Source organism: Episyrphus balteatus, chromosome 4, assembly GCF_945859705.1.
Source record: "Episyrphus balteatus chromosome 4, idEpiBalt1.1, whole genome shotgun sequence".
NCBI lineage: Eukaryota > Metazoa > Arthropoda > Insecta > Diptera > Syrphidae > Episyrphus > Episyrphus balteatus.
The window spans coordinates 15383189-15405715 of NC_079137.1; the positions used below are offsets into that span (position 1 = coordinate 15383189).

Below are 22527 nucleotides of genomic sequence, written 5' to 3' on the forward strand. Positions count from 1 at the left end.
AGCAAAATCTCATGTTGTTGTTTTAATACGTGTTAATTAATGATCTATATGGATCAAGTAGGATAGTAAAAAACGGCTAAAAATTGTATGTATCGGCCACAATTTAGCGGACGATAAATAAGTCGAGAAAAATGGAGAAAAGAAATGTAACTAAAACTTAGCGCCATCTGCGTACTATAGCCTGTTTTCACTACAGCCCAATACAATTTGACATTCGAAATTAAATAATTTGCGAAATTATCTCATTTGGGCTCTAGCGAAAACAGCCTAATAGACTATATCGTCGCCTCAATAAAATAATGTCGTATGTTACATTCGGCTACTTTTGGGAAAACGCAATTAAAGTTCAGATTTTTTTTTCTCGAAAACTGTACGGTGAATTTTTTTAAAAATATCATGACATATACAGAAAATATTTGTCTATTGAATTATGTTAGAATTATTTCAATATTCCAATCCAGAAACAAATAATAGTCAATTTTCTCCAATATGCCGATGTCGTATGTTACGTTTTCACAGAAACTATTTGTTAGCCAAACACATACGACAAATTGATGACACATACGACAAAAATGAGCAAAGTTTTATTCGAAACTTGTTTACGACATACGACAAATAGATGTCAAATTCAATGCGAAAAACAAATAACTAACGTTAATTTATTAACTTTTTAAAATCAGATTGGCTCTTGGTAGTAACCCGAGTTTAGCAAAACTCGATTTTAACAAAAACATCAATGGTAAAATAACATACCTACATCTAACTTCTAAACAATTGGTTTAGATAGAAGCAGTTCACCTATTGGAAGTGAGATGTATGTTTTATTTTTTGTTAAAATCGAGGTTTCGCCTAATTCGGGTAGGTATATTACTATGGGTTATTGACTTCACAACAAAATTCTTTCCTAAAGCCTGGTACGCTGCTCGCGCTAAATTTTAGCTGAGATAAAATTCCCATACAAGTTATCGATAATTTGTATGGGATCCATTTTAGCTCAGATAAAAATTTTCGATAATTTGTATGGGAGCTAAAATTTAGCGCGAGCAGCGTACCAGGCTTAAAGATAAAATCACATAAATAGAAAAAAGAAATTATAGGTACATTATTTTTAAAGCAATTTTAGAATTAATGAGATCACAGTTTACGAAAATTAAGTTATGGGGACTTTTCACGAGTCGATTTTTGCGGTGCGGCGATGCTTTTCGACCCGTGTGAACGTAAGTCGCAGGCGACTAAAGTTACAATCCCCATAGAAAAATCCTAGTCTACCGACACATCGTGCGGCTAAAATCGACTCGTGAAAAGTGGGCATTACTATTCAGGTGAATTAAAATTATTAAAGTATTAAGATAGCACGATAAAAGCTTCATACAAATTTCGTAGGGTCAAGTTTTCATTGTCACTGGATGCGAAACATTGGGGGAACCTAAAGGATCGGCATCAAAGAATTCATCTTCCAATATTTCGTAACGTATGCTTAATTAATAAAATGATAAAACATGCATTTTGTATGCATAAAATAGAGCAAAAAGCTCCTCGGATAAACTTGGCGCAGGTCGACTCGTCCGACCTGCTCGACATCTTGATTGCAAGTTGCAACTGAAATTACACTAGTCAGTGTATTTCCTTATGGGACAAACGACAAACGTTTACTGAAATTCCAGTAAAATATTTTTGTATGTGTTGCAAAAACAGCACCTACGACAATTATTTACCGAACGAAGAAAAACACAGATTTGTATAAAAAAATTGTAGTATGTGGTAATTTTTGTCGTATGTGCACGTTTTCTGTGCACTTACGACAAAAAGCTACCGAAAATGTTTGTAAACCTACACATACGACAAAATGCATAGCGATTATCTCGGAAACGGATACAGATATCGAAAAACGGATTTCACAGAATGAAGGAGAAAAAATCAATTAGCAAAACTGCATTCAAATCTCAAAACCTCAATTTCGCACATACGACAATATTTTATTGAGGCGACGATATACATTATCTAGCAAATTGCATCAAAATCTTATTTTCAAAACAATTGGAGTTATACACTTTGCACGCGCCACCGACGATTTATGTGTATTTAAAGGACAAAAGAGTGAAGCTTTGAACTTGTAAAACCACTCATGGTGCTTTTTTTTGCACTAGCTGTAAATTGTTTGCTTTGGTTTAAGAAAACTTTCCTGGGGCCAAAGTACGGGACACGATTACTATCATACGATAACGTATTGACGATATATTTCTCTATACTTTTTATATTGATAAATTAGAGACAACAAATAGTCAAAACGTTAACGTGATCGTAAACTTAGCCGTATTTCGACCTCTGGTAATTAAAATATAAGGGGTATTCACGATCCGATGCAACTGGTCTTGTATCATTGCAAAAGTGCAAAAGTGTAAAATCTTGCAACACTACAACAACAAAATATATGGATTGAAATTTTACAATGGTCTTGCACTTTTGCTATACCCTAACCCTATTGCAAAATAACAATACAATGGTGTAAAATTTTTTTGACAGATGGCAGCTCGCCGTCGCGTGTCGCCCATGATGAACAGTTTATCTTTTTTATTCTTATTCTTTTTTATTTTGTTTCTTTCGATGCAATTTGTGAAAATAAATTAACCCGAACACAACAAAGAATGAAATTATAAAAAAATTGAAAAAAAGAAGAAGCATCGGTGGAAAGACAACTCCGTAAAAAAAAAGAGTGAAGCTGATATAATTCATATCATGGATTCCATTCAATATTTACTATAGATAAGAAGAGGTGCGTTCACGATCTATTGTAAAAAAATAAAATTTTACACTTTTACTAGACCTGTTGCACCAGATCGTGAATACCCCTATAATTATTAGAACTGTTCCTTTGGGAGGTGGCAAAGTAGTACTACTAGTAGTTTACTAGCGATGTTCAATGAATTTTGTATAAAAAACGTATTTATTGTTAAAGCCTGGTACGCTGCTCGCGCTAAATTTTAGCTGAGATAAAATTCCCATACAAGTTATCGATAACTTGTATGGGATCCATTTTATCTCGGCTAAAAATTTTCGATATTTTGTATGGGAGCTAAAATTTAGCGCGAGCAGCGTACCAGGCTTTAACAATAAATACGTTTTTTATACAAAATTCATTGAACAGGCTTAAGCCTGGCACGCTGCTCGCGCTAAATTTTAGCTCCCATACAAATTATCGAAAAATTTTATCTGAGCTAAAATGGATCCCAAACAAATTATCGATAACTTGTATGAGAATTTTATCTCAGCTAAAATTTAGCGCGAGCAGCGTACCAGGCTTTAGATTCTAAGAACTTGGCAGTAGTAAGGTAGATTATAACCAATCTCTGTAAATTGTTCAATAATTAATTTAAGAGAACTGTAATTTTGCTGCAAAAGCCTGGTACGCTGCTCGCGCTAAATTTTAGCTCCCATACAAATTATCGAAAATTTTTAGCCGAGATAAATTGGATCCCATACAAGTTATCGATAACTTGTATGGGAATTTTATCTCAGCTAAAATTTAGCGCGAGCAGCGTACCAGGCTAAAGAATTAAAAAAACAAAAAAAAGTAATTCAATACAAATCGTATCTACTCGCATGAGAAGTTGATAGTACTGGATTAACCAAAACATCTACTAGTTAGTAAACCTCCAATGGTACAGGGCTATTATAATTAAATTCCATCTTTAAAAAAAGTGTGTAGAACCAGGGATTATTCATTCCAAAATAACCTGAATGCGTTCGTTTGATGACAGCTAAACAAAAAAAAATTTGACAGTGAGTCAACACTTCACCAACGAACAGAACAGACAGATTCCTTGTTCCTTCTCTAATATCGTGTTTATTTTTCGCATTGTCCTAAAAAAGTCCTAATAATTTATTTAAATTAAATACAAAATTATAAATAAAACCAAAAATATCAGAATCAAATATTTACAATGTCTAAAACACATTCAACAAATGATGATAACGCTGCCAGTGATGATGAATTCCAAGATGCCGAATCGAGAACAAATGCAGAAATTGTCGATGAAATTGTATCCAAACAAAGTGAACTTTCGTTGCAGGACAACGACGAAGACAACAAAGACTTCAATCATCTCGATGTAATCGATAATGAGAATAAAAAATCCGCCAATGATATATTCTCCGACTGTCACGATGATCTCATCGACGAGGAGCATCTGAGAGAATTGGAGAAGGACCTTAGCGATGAACAAAAACTCAAGAACAAAGAAGAAGCAGACACACTCAAACAGAAGAGCAATGAACTCTTTAAATGTGAACAATACACCGAGTCGGTGGAGATGTACACGAATGCCCTCAAACTCTGCCCACTCGAATACACCAAAGAACGGTCTGTTTTGTATGCAAATCGGGCAGCAGCCAAGATTAAATTAGATTCCAAAAATGCAGCAATTGATGATTGTAGCAAAGCACTAGAATTGAATCCAGATTATGTTCGTGCTTGTTTAAGGTAAGTATTTATCAATAATCATAGTTGAATGATTATTTAAAATTTTACCTTTCAAGACGAGCGAAGCTGTTTGAAGACACTGGAAAGTTGGATGAATCTTTGGAAGACTATAAAAAAGTAATTGAATTGGATGAAGGGAACAAAGAAGCCAATGAAGCTTTAGTTCGATTACCTCCGCTAATTCAGGAACGCAATGAAAAACTTAAAGAAGAAATGCTTGGCAAACTGAAAGATCTGGGAAATATGATTTTGAAACCTTTCGGTTTGTCAACTAATAATTTTGAAATGAAACAGGATCCTTCTGGATCGTATTCATTTAATTTCAATCAAAATAAGTAGTGAAAATGATGAGAGGGAAGAATTTATCAAAAAATTAAAGTTAAAATTTAAAAGAAACTATACACGAAAAACGAGGTAATTAATTTCTATTTCGATTTCTAGACCATTATGCAGGCTTTAGCGTTATTATTATTATTGTACAATAAACTATAATTAATTTTCTATAACGAAGTTGCAAGGTGTTTTGTTTAATAATTGACTTAATATGGAAACTTTCTGAAGGAAATGAGCTTTTTTCTTGGCAGATTTTATTTCGACCGAAGAAAGAAATTTTTGCTGCTATTTTTCATAAAACACTGTTTATTAAATACACTTTAAATTGTTAACATTTTTATGAACAACGAAAATAAATAATTAATAAACAGTTTGCAAATTTAAGACAGGGAGTAAAAAGACTTTCTGTAATGCGCGGAAGTTCACAGGAAACTATCGTATGTAGGTAAGGTACTTCTCGGGTGTTTTTTTTTTTTTTTTTTTTTCAGAAATATGTATGTCCTTATGTTTCTTATTTTCTGCATACACAAATTACAATTAAGTACATTCAAAATGTATCTATTTTATTTTAATTCCGAGCTATAGAGAAGAGGTTTTCATAGACATTACAAAAAAAAATTTAATGAATCCAGATGTTTTGTGTTATTTGCTGGAATAATGGAAATAATTGAGCGATTCAAGGCTAGCCGAAAGGGAGATATCGAATCTTAAACGATCGACTTGGTATTCCATAATTTGGCCACCGATAGTAAATTTCCCATAGTATCGTTTTAATTTTGTTCCCTTTTCGTTTATGGAAGCTTTTTGATTAGGAGCATTCTACTCCAAAAAAGGAGAATGCCAAAAAAAAACCAGCACTGAGTAAAATGAGAGTAAGATTTATATGGCTCGAAAGGGCATCAATCGTAAATATGAACTTTTTTCTCATAAAATCATCCCCAAATGACGATTCTTAATTTCAAATTATAAAGTTTTTTTTTTCATGCAAAACTATTTTAAAGTGTATTGGTTTTAGTTCCATTAAACTATGAATTATGGACAGCATAAAATTGTATTTTCCCAAAACTAGGAACAAAAAATAAAATATAGCTTTTTTATGTTAATCTAATCAACAGTTGCTCAAGAAAATATTTCCATCAAAATTGACTGCAAAAGTCTTAAAACAAAAGATAATAAAGAATTTTCTGTAAACAAAAACATCTTGAGCATCATGTCGCTTGCGATAATTTGGCACAAAGAGCTCGAAATTCTTGCGGACCATCTATGTTTTAGTCATTAACTTTATCAAATATTATATACTCTGGCTGAAAAAGTAGTTTTTAGTGATTTTTAGCATTTACGTAGGGTTGCCGAGTACTTGTCCCTATTTTATAGGAGGTGTCACATAACATTTTTAAGATAAAAGAGAGTCTCAGCTGAAATATGAGTTATTAGTTACTTGATAATTTTTGCTTTAAAATAGAGTTGCCACATAGAATTTTCCATTTTAGAAGTGGAAATCCTATTTTTTTCATTTTCAATATCAACTTATCTTTCATTTGGCTTTAATTTTAACCTCTTACCTTGTGAGCTAAGTAACTCGATGTTTGTTCGATCTAGTCGTTCAATTTATTTTTCATCGAGCTTAATTTATTGGGCCAAATTAATTATCAAATATCGCAATTCCACCCCTTTTAGCTTACATTAATCGTTTAGGTTAATTTTCTCAAAACAATCAAGGTTTTTTGGTGAACTCTCTTCGAATACGAATAAATGATGTAGCAATAGACCATTACAAACAGGCTGTAATCGCGATAAATGCTCTTTAAACATAGGATAGAAAAACTTACGATAATCACATGATCAACATGCGTTAAATTTAAATCCGCTATAATCGTTTTATAGACGTGCGGTGGGTCACGCATTTATTGTGCTTCAAAATTGAATATGATGAGTTCAGTATATCGAATTAAGATATATAGGCAAAAATCAATTATGCCTTTATAAGAATTCAAATAAAAACTACATTGCGTGATTTTTTATTAAATTTTTTTTTATTTTATTTTATTCAATTTTATTAGAAACGGTGCGCTGGTGGGAACATGTTAATAAAGGTATTAAAATGCTTAATTGGGTGTATTTTTTTATTTTTTCTTAAAATCATAATAAGAAAAATTTAGCAAAAGAATTGGCTACAAAACTCATCCGATTTGATATCTTTCACGCATTTAACTTAGCAAAATTTGAAGTGAAAGAAACATTCGTCACAATTGTATTTGTATTTCCTTCCCTGAAAGCCAATACATTAATTAACAACGTTCTTAAGATTTCATTCTATTTCTAACCTAATTTCTATGCTCGCTTAGTGTATTCACCTATAATCTCTGTCTGTAAGAAGTTCGATTTTCTGTACTTAATTTTTTCTTCACTTATTGATTGATTTTCTATTATACAGCAAAATGAAGCCTTAGAAGTTCTAAGGCTTATTTCCGATGACAAATATGTCTCTACGAAATAGTTTAACTAATATCACAATTTTTAGTTGAGGTCTAGCTATTGAGCAGACCGGTCATTCTTGTTTTTTTTTTTTGTTAACTAATATAGTTTTCCAAATTTATTTAATTTAAGTAGAAAAAGAAAAAAAAAAACCAACGAACTCTATTATAAGGATGTAGACACTTTAAAATGAAATCCAAGCCCAAAAAACTATCTTCATCAAGTGGGTTTGGAAGTAACAAGTCTTCATTGAATGCACCAAACCATAAAAGTTTTTCGAAATCATTTTCGTCCACAAAAAATACCAATCGAAAGGAACCAACAATTAAGGAAAAAGACAAGACTAAACCAATAGTTGAGGACGATGATAAGGATTTAAATTCGGGCTTTGGAGATTATATTCGGTCGCCAGAGGGTGAGTTTTCTTTTAAACAGTTTAAAAAAAAGTAGCGTAAGTGATACAATTATTGACACTGCAAAATTTCAATATAGTTATTGACACCCTCTTCGTAAAGAACGTTTTATAGGAAAAAATCGCAACGAATTATATAAACCGTTTTTTTAATTTCTTCGCTCTTTCTTATTCTCTCACTCTTTGTTTTTTGTTGGGAGGTAGCTACTCAATTTTGTTTTAAATTTTGAAACGTAAACATCACTGTTACGAGAGTGTGTTTTTTTGGTAAAAAAGTGTCTATTTCGTTAAGGAGTCTTAACATGTAAGTCGATAATTATGTTGTACTTAGTAAAAGTATGATCATAAAAGTTTATAATATATGAAATTTAATGTCCTGGAGAAGGATTTAATGTATTTTTTTTGTTTTTTCTTATTGTATATTTAATAAAATGGGGTGTCAACTACTGTCTTAAGATTTTAACATTTTCTATAATTGACACCCCTGTGTCAATAACTGTCTTGTATTGGAGTACAAACGTTGACACTGTGTCTACAGTTGTACTTATAAAGAGTGTCAATAATTAGATAACTCTTTTAAATGACTACTAAGCTGGAAAAATGCCTAAATGTACTAGGAAATACACCAAAACGGACCTCGAAAAACGCTATTGTGTGTGAGGATACAAAAGATGTCCAAAAAGGCTGCAGCCAAACTTTTTAATATTCCTCGATCTACTCAACTAACACAACAGCTTCTGACAATTGAAATCTCGCAGGTACCACTTTTGTCACAGCTTGTATTGAGCTTGCTTCTATAAAGCTTCTATAAAGCTTTACAGGAGCTACATTAACACCTGTTAAGCTTTATAGGAGCAAATTTGTTAGTCGGGTAGTAAGTTGTTTGAATATTCCTAAAGAAACTTAACCGAAGAAAGCTTGTTTTTCGGATAAGCTTGGTTAGTCAATTTATAAACTATCTGTCAAATCTAAAAGCTTCGATAGAGCTTCGGTAAAGCTTCGTTTATAATTCTTTTAGACTTTATAAGTACATTGTTATAAAGGGTCTAACTTGTATACCGTTGCCCTTTTCCATGCCCAACAACCTAACTAAAGTTTAACAAAAGCTGAAATGTATCTTCGGTAATACCTTTATCGAAGCTGAAATGTTATTTGGGAGAGGATGTACTTCATGCCGTCAAGGGTTTTCTTGAAGAAGACAAAAAGGAAAATCCATTTGGGCCACAAAACAGGCGAACGGCTAGTTTAAGGCATTTTTGAGCCGACACCCTTCAAAGGATGCCACGTAAAGGTTTAAGAAAATGACTTAAATCAGCCTCAACAAAAAAATCGTAATTTGTATTTCCAACTGTCTGTTTGAAGATATGTCAATAATTGTATAAATATGTGGTGTCAATAATTGTACAAGTATGTCGATAATTGTATAAATATGTGATGTCAATAGCTGTACAAGATCACGAATCTCTTAACCGATTTTAATACAAATATAATGAAAAACAATTGAGTTAGGTATTTAAAAATGTACTAAGAGTTTCACATATCCATACCAATTATATTTGCCAGCTGTGTGAACTGAAAAATTCCTTATGGGTGTCAATAACTGTATCGCTTACGCTATATTTTATTTTTTCGTTAAACGTTGAACTTTTAAAGTGAATCGAATCATTTATTCAACCCATGTGAATTTATTTTATTTAAAAAAAAAATCATAACTTACATATCTGGAAAGAGTCTTATTATTTTCTTTTGAAAGTAAATTTAAATTAAATATTAGTTTTAACTAATTTAATTTCTTCAATCAAAAGAACACCTAAAATCTAGTACCCATATTCAAGTAAAATGAATATTATAAGAAATCGTAAGCGCATGAAAAAAGTGGATTTTAGCAAGCTTGATTGACCTTGTATTTACTTTCAAAGTGTTTTTGAATTGTTCTAGAATATTAAGATATTAACATTATTTCTTGCTTATTTTTACTTGCGATATAGGTACTATAGGGCAAGTTTAGGATTCGTAAAAAAAATCGAACTCGAGATAACAATTTTACATGACATTACGATGATGGAGAATGCCAAAAAAGTCGGTCCGGCAATTCTGTCTGTCTGTCCGTCTGTCTGTCTGTCTGTCTGTCTGTCTGTCTGTCTGTCTGTATGTACCTCGAGCTACAGCCTAAACTATTCGAGTGATTTTGTTCAAACTTGGTAGTTAACAGTTTTGGGTGATTCCCTAGAGGACAAATTCGAATTTTTTTTTAGGACCAAAACTAACGGTACCTGTCATATAACGGAAATAGAAAAGTTAATTTTTTTCAAAAACGGCTCTAACGATTTTGATTAAAATGTTTGAGTGAAGTATTACACATAAGAGCCAACTTTCGAAATAAAAAAAATATTTTTTTTACCTTTATTAACGGTACCTGTCATAGAACGGTTTTTTTGATTTATGAATATCTCGTTCAAGACCACCCCGATTTCGACAAAAATTTTTATACAAAAGCGTTTAGGTGAAGGTAATATTAAAATTTTAGAAAAATTTCAAAAAACTCATTTTTGGATTTTTAAAAAATATTTCAAAATTTTTTTTTGAAAAATCAATTTTTTGAAAATGGGTTTATGAAAAATTTTGAAATTTCGTTTTTATGCGTAAATAAATTATTTCTTCAAAATGGCATACCAACTTTTTTTTTGAAAAATGTTAGAAAATTTTTATATATAAAAAATTATTTTTTTAAAAAACGGCTCTAACGATTTTCGAAAATTTTTTTCTAAAAATTCCTTTTTATATAAGAAGTAAACATGCATACTTGGTTTTTTGTGAAAGGTCATTTAAAACGGTATTTAATTAATTATAAAAACAGATTTTATTTTTTTTAATTTCTTGAAAATATCAAATTTTTAATTTTCTTAATTTTCTTGAATAAAAAGCTTTAACATTAGAGTAACTTTAAGCATAAGAGCAAGTACGTGCGACCCCAGTCGTGCATTTTATTTAATAAACTTTCATTATTCTATTAAGAAGAATTGCCGGTTATTTCATGAGCACTTATACCTACAAATATAAATAGAAAGTTAAAGGTCCTTGTTCAATTATCTTTAGATAATTTGGAAGAACAAATAAATAGCGACGCTAGGTCACTTTAATCCCTTGCAAACATAACCGTAATTACTCAGAGATTGTGTTTTATGACACACATCTGTGAGCAATATGGCTGTAATAAAGGGATGTATCGTATCTTGCGTCGTTATCTATTTGTACACTTATTTTTAGTTTAGAATCCTAAGAAATCTAGTGATAAGATAATTTAAGTAGATGTAAATGTATTTGTAAAATAGAGATAAGATATAGTTATAGAGTAGAGTAGATTTATTTTGAATAAAGGAGAATACTTTTTACCACCAAGCTGTCCGGTTGTTTTTGCGTTTAATGCAGTTGTCGGTTTTTTCAGTCCTTGAGAGTAGTTGTTGAAATAATACTGTACACGTACACATCTGCGCTACCATTTATGATAAAAAAACTGCATTATACCAAAAAAACTCGGTGACAGTCCTTTTTTACTTGCAGTATAGGTACTATATATCAAGTTATGCATTCGAACAAAAAAAAAAAGTTGAGATAAAATTTTTCCATGACATTATGATGATAGACAATGCCAAAAAAAGTGGGTCCCGGAAGTCCGTCTGTCTTTCTGTCAGTCTGTCAGTCTGTCAGTCTGTCAGTCTGTCAGTCTGTCAGTCTGTCAGTCTGTCAGTCTGTCAGTCTGTCAGTCTGTCAGTCTGTCAGTCTGTCAGTCTGTCAGTCTGTCAGTCTGTCAGTCTGTCAGTCTGTCAGTCTGTCAGTCTGTCAGTCTGTCAGTCTGTCAGTCTGTCAGTCTGTCAGTCTGTCAGTCTGTCAGTCTGTCAGTCTGTCAGTCTGTCAGTCTGTCAGTCTGTCAGTCTGTCAGTCTGTCAGTCTGTCAGTCTGTCAGTCTGTCAGTCTGTCAGTCTGTCAGTCTGTCAGTCTGTCAGTCTGTCAGTCTGTCAGTCTGTCAGTCTGTCAGTCTGTCAGTCTGTCAGTCTGTCAGTCTGTCAGTCTGTCAGTCTGTCAGTCTGTCAGTCTGTCAGTCTGTCAGTCTGTCAGTCTGTCAGTCTGTCAGTCTGTCAGTCTGTTAGTCTGTCAGTCTGTCAGTCTGTCAGTCTGTCTGTCTGTCTGTATAAGGAACTAGAGCCCAAACGGATGGACCGATTGACTCCAAACTTGCTATGTAGCAGTTTTTGGAGACTCACCAGAGGGGTTTTTGGAATTAATTTTTTTGGACCAAAAATAACGGTACCTGTCATACAAAAATTTGGGAAAAGTTTAATTTCACGAAAACGGCTCCAACGATTTTGTTAAAAAAAATTCAAGTGTTAGTTTTTAAACAAGGTCTATCTTTTGAAGAAAAAATTTTTTTCTGAAAATCTATATTAACGGTACCTGCCATAGGATCGCGTTTTTCAAATCGGATTTTCTGCAAAACTACTTATTGTATTTCAACGAAATTTTTTATACAAAAGCATTTATATAATTTTCGAAAACGGAACATTGAATTTTTTTGAAATTTTGTTTTTAGATGTTGATTAGTTATTTCTACAAAATGGCATGACAATTTTATTTTTAAACTTTTTTTTCAAAAAATTATTTATAAAAAATTAGTTATTTAAAAATTTTTTTTGATTTCAGATATTGATTTATTTTTTTGAAAAATGAATTTTTTTGTTTTTTTTTTTTTTTTTTTGTTTTATATACCTACATTTCCCAAATTTCTATATGTATAAAAAGTCTTAAAAATTTAAGCAACTTGAACTCTAAGAGCAAGTTCGTGCGACCCAGTCGTGCATTTTATTTTAATTACAACACAGTTTTTTTTTTTTTTTTTAATTTTGTATCATTTAAGGCAAGAAGGTTAAGTGTATATGAGGACTGAAAAATAAAACAAAAAAATAATCAAAAATTTAACCGATTTCCGAAATTTTTTGAAAATATAACAAAAATGTTTTTGAAATTTTTAAAAAAATATTTAATTTTTTTTTTGAAATAAATTTTTTATAAACAGGTCCACGAACTTTCATGAAATTTTATTTTTAGGTACGTGTGGTCGTGTGGATTAATTTCTTCAGAACGATATTCTATTTTTTTTACTGTTCAAAAATTTGTAAACAAAAAATTATTTTAACAAAATGACTCCAGCGTTTAAACAAAAAATCCAAAAATCTTTTGTTAAATAAGAAATCTAATAAAAAAACTCAAATTATTTTTTAATGAATCTTTACATAAAAAGCCTTAACACTCTTACTGACTTACATATGCCATAACAGTTACTTAGTATTGAATTCTATTTCGCTTGTAATGTTAACTTCAGTGGTCCAAGATGTTTCACAACTTGTTTCATTATTTAGTCAGCAATTTAAAGATTTGAATTAATTTTTTTATCATTTAACTGAGAAGTTCACTGAGGTGTATGTGTAACTTTTTTCATACTTGAACAATCAGCAGTTTTGTTTTAAAATTAATACTACGGAAAAGTGTGAGTAAGAAAAAAATTTTATTGGAACGAGATGGATATGTCAAGCGACGAAATCCTCTCGAAAAATTCGAAATGCTTGTCCTGCAATCTATCTTTTATAGCCTGTTTTCACTATAGCCCAAATAAGAGAATTTGGCAAGTTATCTCATTTTGCATGTCAAATCGTATAGGTAATTTGCTTAATTATCTCATTTAGGCTGTAGTGAAAGGAGGATATTAAATAAGTTTTGAAAATATAGGTACACTTAGGACCAAAAAATGGAATCGACAATTGAGCAGGAAGTAATTGATATACATGAATGTTAATGGTACCATTGAAAAGCTTGAATCAAAAGCTTTAAGTCAATACTAAGAACTTAAAAATCCGTTCTCTTTATAACATAATTGAAGTACATATGTATGTAAGAAAAAAATATTTTATCCATTGCAATTTTTGTTTAATTAATTTGATTGCGTTTTTTTGCTCCTAAGTGAATTTTTATTTTAAATTTCTGAAACATAACAGCTGAAGGAAATACTCTATAATCTTGTTTTGAAAAATAACACAACATCGTTTTATAACCCTATTCCAAATGATTTTCTAATTTCAAAAACGGTTGAAGTGCTATGCTCTGTTTGGAATTCAACTGAAGCATTTTGATTTTTGATGAATAGATGTTACAAAACTTTGCTTTGAATGCATATTAAATTTAGAATATTTTTGCTTCCATAAAGTTTTCCAAACTACGTACCTATGTATATGTTTCTGTCTTATCTTTATGTACCAATTTTATTTTGGTAAAACTAAAACTTCTATTTTCTTATAAGGTACCTACATAAAGTTTTGATTAAAATTAGTTCAAATGGTATTTAAAATATTCAGAAATCAATCTATTCAGAGTTTTGGTGGGTAGTAATTTTGTTTCAAAATTAAAGCCTTGGTATAGGTTAAAAATCCGTCGTTTTAGTTATTTTTTTAAATTTTCATTTTTTACAAATATTATAAATTAAGGCCTAAATATATGCTAAGTTTTGTGTTTTCTCTGATCTTGTACATAATTTGTTTGATTATTTAATTTTTTGTATTTTTCTATAGCTGCCGAAATGATGAAATTGTTTGTTGTTGCCAATTCAGTTGTCATCATTTTAACTATGGCATGGCCAGGAATAAAGGAAATCTATAAAACATTTGAAGAATGGTGGTTCTACAAAAATTTAAATATCTAAATTAAAATAAAAAAAACAACATAAAATCAACATTACCACACAACAACAACGCAATCATGGTTGGACCATTTATGCAAGGTATGCTCCTGTTGGGAGTTATGTATTGGTATTCCAAAGGAATGATAAATATGATCAATGAATACTATCGATCTGAATTTCAAAAGCAATTGGTCGATACATCACCATCAGCTACTAAAAAACCAACTGGAGCTGATGAAATTGAATTATTATTAACGAAACAAGATATGCAAGAATCAATATTTGCAGATGAAGATAAATTTTTCGAATTTTGCAATATTGACCCTGTAACTGATGTGTGTTTAAATGACACAGAATTAGAGCGTTTTCTTAAAATAACCTTGAAGGTTTGTTTTGATAAATCGAATTCTAATTCATTAGGCCGTGTGTCGAAATTTTAAGCACTGGCTATAATTTTGATATTTGATTGTTGCAATACATATTTCTAATAATTTTGAAACTATCAAATGTCAATTAAGCTAAGCGCATATAGGCGGAGATTTCATACATACGTAAGTTCAAAAGTGACTTCTTTAAGTACTAAACCAACTATTACATCACATGAGATTTATTGAATATCTATGTGCACTCCAAAATCGCAAAACAAAGAGTCACAAGAAAATGTAACCACAACTCACCATCACCAAGTAGTTTGTTTTCCATTTAATTTCATCTCATCTGATCATCCTTTTCTTTGTCTCTTTTTTTGAAGCCCACGGCTCATGAGTAGGCTTGAGACAGTTTTAAAGGCGATATGTTTTTTTTGTGGGTCACTTTTGTAAGACGTACGTAAGTCGTAAGTAATTTTCGAATATATTGCCGGTCCCACATTGAATCATGTATTGACACACGGCCATATCAAACAAAAATGATCTTAAATGATTTACGACGTAGATAACATATTATACATACATTTTTATTTCCTTGAAATAATTCCCCGAATTGTGTTTTATCTATTTTTTTTTGGGGTCCTAAAGGTTTGTTCAGTCCCGTGGTTAGCGCCTATCATCAGTTTTCTTAAACAATAGTAGTTAACACTGGATTTGTTGATTAAGAAAACTGCCTCCATGGGAACTGAACTTACTTTGAGTGAAGCTTCTAAGTTTCGTCAACGGGAGTGATTGTGAAAAGGGTGATAGAATCTCTAATATTGGAAGTTATTTCAAGGAACTGACATAAACTAGAAGTAATTTTTTTTAAGGTTGGAAATATAAACATTTAAAAAATATAAAAGTTAGTAGAAATAAATTATTTAATGCATTAAAATACTATAAAGTCATTGAAAGATAATAGAACTATCTATAGACCAACAAATTATATATACATAAACTGCTTTTTAGAAAAAAAAAAAAAAAAATAAAAAACAAAAAAAAATAAAGCTTTAGTTCACACATATTTATGTATATCTCGTGACAAAAATCTTACGAGATAAAAAATTAAAAAAAACAAAAATTATATTATAAAAATTAAAAAAATATATTATACCTATATAAAAAAAAAAAACAATTTACCGCAATATTACGAATACTCAATCTAGGTATTTATATCACTTAATAATACAAAAATTTTAATATTATAAAATTTAATGTAAGAGTTCGATTCAGCAATATCAATTAATTATTATAATTATTATAATCAAAAGAAAAAAAAATATGTATGTTACAGCAAGCAAACTATTTTACACACAATGAAATCAAAAATTATTTTATTTTATATATAAGAAAACAAATTATGTTTATCAAAAGTTGTCTAGTAAACAATAAAATATATCGATGTTGCCCATAGTCCATGAATTGTTTAGAGTTTTTTTCATTTTTTACTTTCGATATAAATTACACTGTGTTACAAAAATGAGGTTTTAAAATATACGCGGGCGAAGACCTATCAGGTTTTGTAGAGCTAGTCGCACTGATTACGAAACGGTATTTAAAAAGCCCCTAACACCCCCAAAATCTGGAGTTAGGGGCAAAAAAACGTTTTTTTTTTACCTTCACCCATTGCAAAAATTCTAGCTTCGTCAAATTTTTTTATAGTTTCTGATAGAAGATACCTTTTCAACAATGTATAAAACATGTAATTCTGTTAAACCACCTTGAATTTATAAGGCGTCAAAGTTCAAAAATTCTATTTTTCGTCATTTGTTCAACTTCGACATCAATTTAAAGTATAAGTTTTCAAAACAACATGATGTTTTAAAAATATATTCTTAAATTATATTTATTTCCAAATGAAACGAGGTATTTTTTATGAAAATCAGTTCAAAACTGGCTTAGAAAAAAAAATTTACGATTTTAACCGAGATACAGAAATTCGAACATTTAAGCACCGAACAAAAATGTTATTTTGGCACGTAGTACGATAACTTGGGGGCCAGTATTTGATAACGGTTATTTGTAGAGGAGTTCAATACAATCATTTTTTACTATGGGAGGGGTGTCTATCTCCCCCCTTTAGGAGGGAGGGGTAATTTTCTAAAAAAATTTTATTAAATTAAAAAAATATTAAAAAACAACGGCAACACTTACAGTTATAAATGATACTATTTCCGAAAGGCAGAATTGTACATTTAATTCTAATTTTTAAATAAATATATTTCAACCAATTGTTTTTAAAATAATCGATTTCAAAGTTAAGGACGAACAAAAATTAAAAAAAAACTCATTAATTACTATTTTTGTCCAGACTGAATTTTAATAAAAAATTGACTCATGAAGAAAAATGTCTCAATTGATTCCTTATCGAATAGTGAAAACTATATGTTTCTATGCCTTCTAGGTTTTGAGAAAATTGAAAACTAATTTCATCAGATTTTTCAAATTTTTTTTTTTAATTTTCTTTCATTTTTCAATTTTTTTTAAAACCTAGAAGGCATAGAAACATATAGTTTTTACCGTTCGATAAGGAATCAATTGAGGCAGTGATTAAAAATTTGACGAAGCTAGAATTTTTTCAATAGGTGAAGGTCCAAAAAACCGTTTTTGCCCCTAACTCCAGATTTTGGGGGTGTTAGGGACTTTTTAAATACCGTTTCGTAAACAGTGCGTAGGTACTAAATAATGCATTCGTACAACAACAAAAAAAAGTTGAGATAATAATCAGATTTGACATTTCGATGATAGAGAATGCCGAAGTCAGTCTGTCTGTATACGGAGCTATAGCCGAAACGGATTGACCGATTATGATCAAACTTGGTAAGTATGTAGCGTTTTTGGCGACTGTCCAGATGGGTTTTAAAATTTTTTTTTTTTTGATAACGGTAGGTAGGTACATTTTATATACCGATTTTGAAAAGTTTTATTTTCTCAAAAACGACTCAAAAGATTTTTTTCGAAAGTCATTAATGTAAACCGTTTTTTAATCAGATTTTCTCCCAAACTAACAATTCGATTTCAACGAAATTTATTATACTAGATTATTATTTATATAATTTTAATATAGTTGCATTAGGGCCAATTTTTAAATAGTCAGTTAAACAATCATTTAGTACTTATTCCTAAGGTTAGAGAAAAAATCAATTTTTCAACAAGCAGATATAGCTTATTCCTTAGAATAAAACTATCTGCTTCTTTCAGAGACGAATAAAAATTATTCTAAGGAATAATCTCAACAAAAATATTGTGTCAGTTGTCAGAGCTGTTTTGAAAGAATTTTGAAAAAAATACAGTGGAACACAAGAAAACAAAAACAATCATGAATAAAAATGACGTTTAATTTTAAATATTTTTGAATTTGACAATTTTTGTTTGTTATTCTGTACAATAAATTATTCTTGATTGAAAAATTCAATGTTTTTATCTGATTGTTTATGAGCCTAATAACTTTATTCGTCGAACAGTTAACTGACTGTTTATTAGAAGATTGAAAAATTGGCTCTAAGTCAAAAATATTTTTTTTTTAATTTGTTTTTGTTTAAATCGAATATGCGAAAACGGGACTTAAAAATTGGGTTTGAGGTAGGTATTTATTATTTAAAAAAAATTTCAGAAAATTATTTATAAAGAGTTAATTAAAAAAAAAAATGATTTTGAACTTTTTTTTTCTAAAAATACATCTTAATAAGAGCCAATTTTTCAATCTTCTAATAAACAGTCAGTTAACTGTTCATAGAATAAAGTTATTAGGCTCATAAACAATCAGATAAAAACATTGAATTTTTCAAACAAGAATAATTTATTGTACAGAATAACAAAAAAAAATTGTCAAATTCAAAAATATTTAAAATTAAACGTCATTTTTATTCATGATTGTTTTTGTTTTCTTGTGTTTTACTGTATTTTTTTCAAAATTCTTTCAAAACAGCTCTGACAACTGACACAATATTTTTGTTGAGATTATTCCTTAGAATAATTTTTATTCGTCTCTGAAAGAAGCAGATAGTTTTATTCTAAGGAATAAGCTATATCTGTTTGTTGAAAAATTGATTTTTTCTCTAACCTTAGGAATAAGTACTAAATGATTGTTTAACTGACTATTGAAAAATTGGCCCTAAAAAAAATTAAAACGACTTACATTAATTGGAAAACTCGCGAATTTTAACCTCCTAAAAACCATATAAGGCTGCGATTTAAAGCTGCCAGACTTTTAAATTCGTTATAAGAACGCATAAGTCTATAAAACTACATACTAACATTTTGGTTATCACTGCACTCCCAAAATTTGCTGTAGGCTCACTATCTATGTTCGGAAAAGCAAAAAACTGAAAAGGGCGACTTTTTGTTTGCTTTTTTCTGGTGTTTGACCTATAGAAACTCATTACTTCGGCAGTTTTGCTCTAATCGACTTAAAATTATATATTCTTGAGATTATGATTGTGATTATGCATTTAGGTATATAAAAATAAAAATAGATAGGTACTGCATTTTTATGTTTTTCAAACTTATGGAATTTTTCAACTCCTGTAATTCCGATACCCAAAATATTTTGTTTCGTTTTTTTTTTCGACTAAGGAAATGTGTCTACCTCTTAAGATGCCATTTGCATCAAAAAGACAATTTTGATAAAAATTCCTTTTATTCTGTTCTGATGATTCAACTGATTTTGCAATAAATTTATATTAATGAACTCGGGGAAATTCAATTACATACGTTGCGTTTTCAAGATAATCCCGTTTGAAAATTCCTTTTCATGGTTGTGTTTCACGTGAGGTAATTTGTTTCAACTCTTGTTTTCAGTAAAAAATTATGTTAGAGAAAAAAATGTTACGTATACGCCACGTAGGCCGTTTAAGATCAAGCTTTCAAAATTGAAACAAAATTTGTTATTGTGATCTAATATCTTGTCGATTAATATGCAGTGTTGATTCAATAAATTTTCTATAGATAAATAATTTACACAAAAATCAAAGTATGTAGCCATATTGCAAAAATTTTTATTAACTTCAACTTCAAACCCATCTTCTAAATATTTGTTAAAGTATTGTCAAAATCGCATTCGGTCTCACTTTGAGATTCTCCTTCTTCGAGAACAACCTCGGCACTTCCTTCTTCCTCCTGCTTTGCTATTATCGATGGCTCCAAACTGTTTCCTTCCAAATCTGAAGAAGACATTTTCACTGAATCTAAATCACAAATTGATACTTCTGAATCATCAATTGGTAAAGGCACTGGATGTTGTGGTAAGAGAGAATAATCAAATGCTGTCATATTTTGAGAGACCCATATAGTTGGTTTAACATCTAGATCAACTTGGGAAATTTCTTCTCCTTCGCCATCTATGACTTTTTCTTCTTCATCATCATTCTCTTCATTATAGATTTCTTGAAGATTATTATCAAGCTTTTTCTCACAAGTTGTTACCTCTTTAGATTTAAACAAAGACTCAGATTTATAGTACCCATGAAGCATATGCTTATCATCAAAACTAAAAACTCCAGGTCCTTGAGGATATTTATAATCCCACCAGCCATGGAACATGAATTTTGGATATTGAACAACACACGGACCAACACGTATACCACCTTTCCATGTGCCTTCAAAATAAACACCCAAATCCTTCCATTTGTATATTCCAACTCCATGACGTTTGCCTTTATACCAAGCTCCAGAATATGTATCTCCATTGGCATAAGTGTAGGTTCCTTGTCCGTGTTTTTGATTTTTATTCCAATTACCTTCGTAGAAAGTACCATCCGGGTAAATGAATTTTCCAAAACCGTGCCTTATTCCTGTAATGTGAATATACTCCAGAATTCTTCGGATTAAACAAAGAGAATAATTGTCTCTTTCTTACCACATCGATAGTTACCAAGATATCGTGCTCCATTTTTGAACACATACAAACCATGTCCGTTTCTAATACCTTTTCGGTATGATCCATCATATTGATCTCCATTTGGAAGAATAGCCCAACCCTTTCCATGACGCTCACCTAGAGCATTACGTTCTCCTAAGTATTCCTAAAAAATATTCTTTTTGGAACTCAAAACTCTCTGAATTGGTTGATATTCAACCTACCCCAACACGTTCCGGTTCTAATTGAGGTTCATCCTCCAAACACTCATCGACATTTTCTTCAAAATCATTCATTCTTTTGCTAGAGAATATTGTTTGAAATTGATAATAAATATTTTATTCAATGACTTTAAACAAAAACGTAGTCTACAAAGCTTTGTTATACATAATGATACAGTACTACGACATATTGAACAAATTTTGGTTTTATCACTAATTTTAAAAGTTTGTAATTTTGTGGAATCTTCATTAAAAATAAATTAACATACTACAATTTACAGAAAACCCCCACAAGCTTTTCTTATTCTTCTTATTACCTCATAAAAAAGTCGGATTTCTTAAGAAAAAAAAATTTATCTCTGTTATTTATGGAATATTCCCAACAATGTTGTACCATTTTGAAAAGAGAATTGAACACACCAACTTTTAAGGCAACTTGCCGAAACATCGTAGTGCATTTTTTTTACACTACGGCTCATTGAATTAGAGTCATGTAAAATTTTTTAGTACTAAGTTGGGTAAAAAAGTAATATTTTCTTTAAAACTGATGCAGCTGAGTTAAAAATTTTGAATGCATTTGATAGCAGGGTTATTCAAGGTTCCGTAAAAAAAAATGAGAAAAATTAAGATTTGAAGTCACGGCACATGAAAAACCGTCACAGGGTGACAATTTTTTCGACTTTTTTTCAAATGCCTATAACTCCCAAAATATATGGCTGCGATTTTTTTTATTATTTTTCTGATAACTGTCACCATCTACCCTATCTACCGTTTTCGTTTCGACGTTAACTTTTGGGACACCCTGTATATTGTATTAACAATCCTATTAATTTGATCCTTTTATCATAAACTGCACAATCATCATAAATGCACATTTTTGATTCTCATAGAATGTGTAAAATGTGGTGACGAAAGTCCAAAAATTTTTAAATTAATTTTTTGGTGGGTTTTGTGTTTTTTGGCCATAACTTTCTTGTTAAGACAAATAAAAAAAAAACTAAAAATATCGCCCCTAGATTTTTATTTAACGGAGCGAATGGCGTTTATTTTATAAAAATGTGTCCATTATTACAGTGGTGACGAAAGTCCAAAAATTTTTAAATTAATTTTTTGGTGTTTTTTGCGTTTTTTTGGCCATAACTTTTTTGTTACGACAAATAAAAAAAAAACTAAAAAATATCGCCCCTAGATTTGTATTTAACGAAGCGAATGGCGTTTATTTTATAAAAATGTGTCCATTATTACAGTGGTGACGAAAGTCCAAAAATTTTTAAATTAATTTTTTGGTGGGTTTTGTGTTTTTTGGCCATAACTTTCTTGTTAAGACAAATAAGAAAAAACTAAAAAATATCGCCCCTAGATTTTTATTTAACGAAGCGAATGGCGTTTATTTTATAAAAATAGGTCCATTATTACAGTGGTGACGAAAGTCCAAAAATTTTTAAATTAATTTGTTGGTGTTTTTTTCGTTTTTTTGCCATAACTTTTTTGTTAAGACAAATAAAAAAAAAAAACTAAAAAATATCGCCCCTAGATTTTTATTTAACGAAGCGAATGCCGTTTAATTTTTCAAAATCAGACCAGTTTTGCGACTTTGGTGGCTGCCCAAACC

General features: G+C 30.4%; 3 protein-coding genes across 3 annotated transcripts; 2 read left to right on the forward strand and 1 right to left on the reverse strand.

Annotated features, from left to right (window-relative positions):
• Positions 1 to 3778: 3778 nt before the first annotated feature.
• Positions 3779 to 4990, forward strand: LOC129918394 (tetratricopeptide repeat protein 1). Its single transcript, XM_055998890.1, has 2 exons — positions 3779 to 4480; positions 4537 to 4990. The coding sequence occupies exons 1-2, from the start codon at positions 3942 to 3944 to the stop codon at positions 4817 to 4819; spliced, it is 822 nt and encodes a 273-aa protein (XP_055854865.1). The 5' UTR covers positions 3779 to 3941; the 3' UTR covers positions 4820 to 4990.
• Positions 4991 to 7323: 2333 nt separating this feature from the next.
• Positions 7324 to 14590, forward strand: LOC129919027 (uncharacterized). Its single transcript, XM_055999831.1, has 2 exons — positions 7324 to 7703; positions 14318 to 14590. Exons 1-2 carry the CDS (start codon positions 7478 to 7480, stop codon positions 14446 to 14448), a joined length of 357 nt encoding a protein of 118 aa, XP_055855806.1. The 5' UTR covers positions 7324 to 7477; the 3' UTR covers positions 14449 to 14590.
• A 5214-nt stretch (positions 14591 to 19804) lies between these two features.
• On the reverse strand, positions 19805 to 21071 carry LOC129919061 (radial spoke head 1 homolog). The gene is made up of 3 exons (XM_055999881.1): positions 20919 to 21071; positions 20695 to 20860; positions 19805 to 20629 (listed from the first exon to the last, which is right to left on the reverse strand). Exons 1-3 carry the CDS (start codon positions 20988 to 20990, stop codon positions 19863 to 19865), a joined length of 1005 nt encoding a protein of 334 aa, XP_055855856.1. The 5' UTR covers positions 20991 to 21071; the 3' UTR covers positions 19805 to 19862.
• Between the last annotated feature and the right edge of the window lie 1456 nt (positions 21072 to 22527).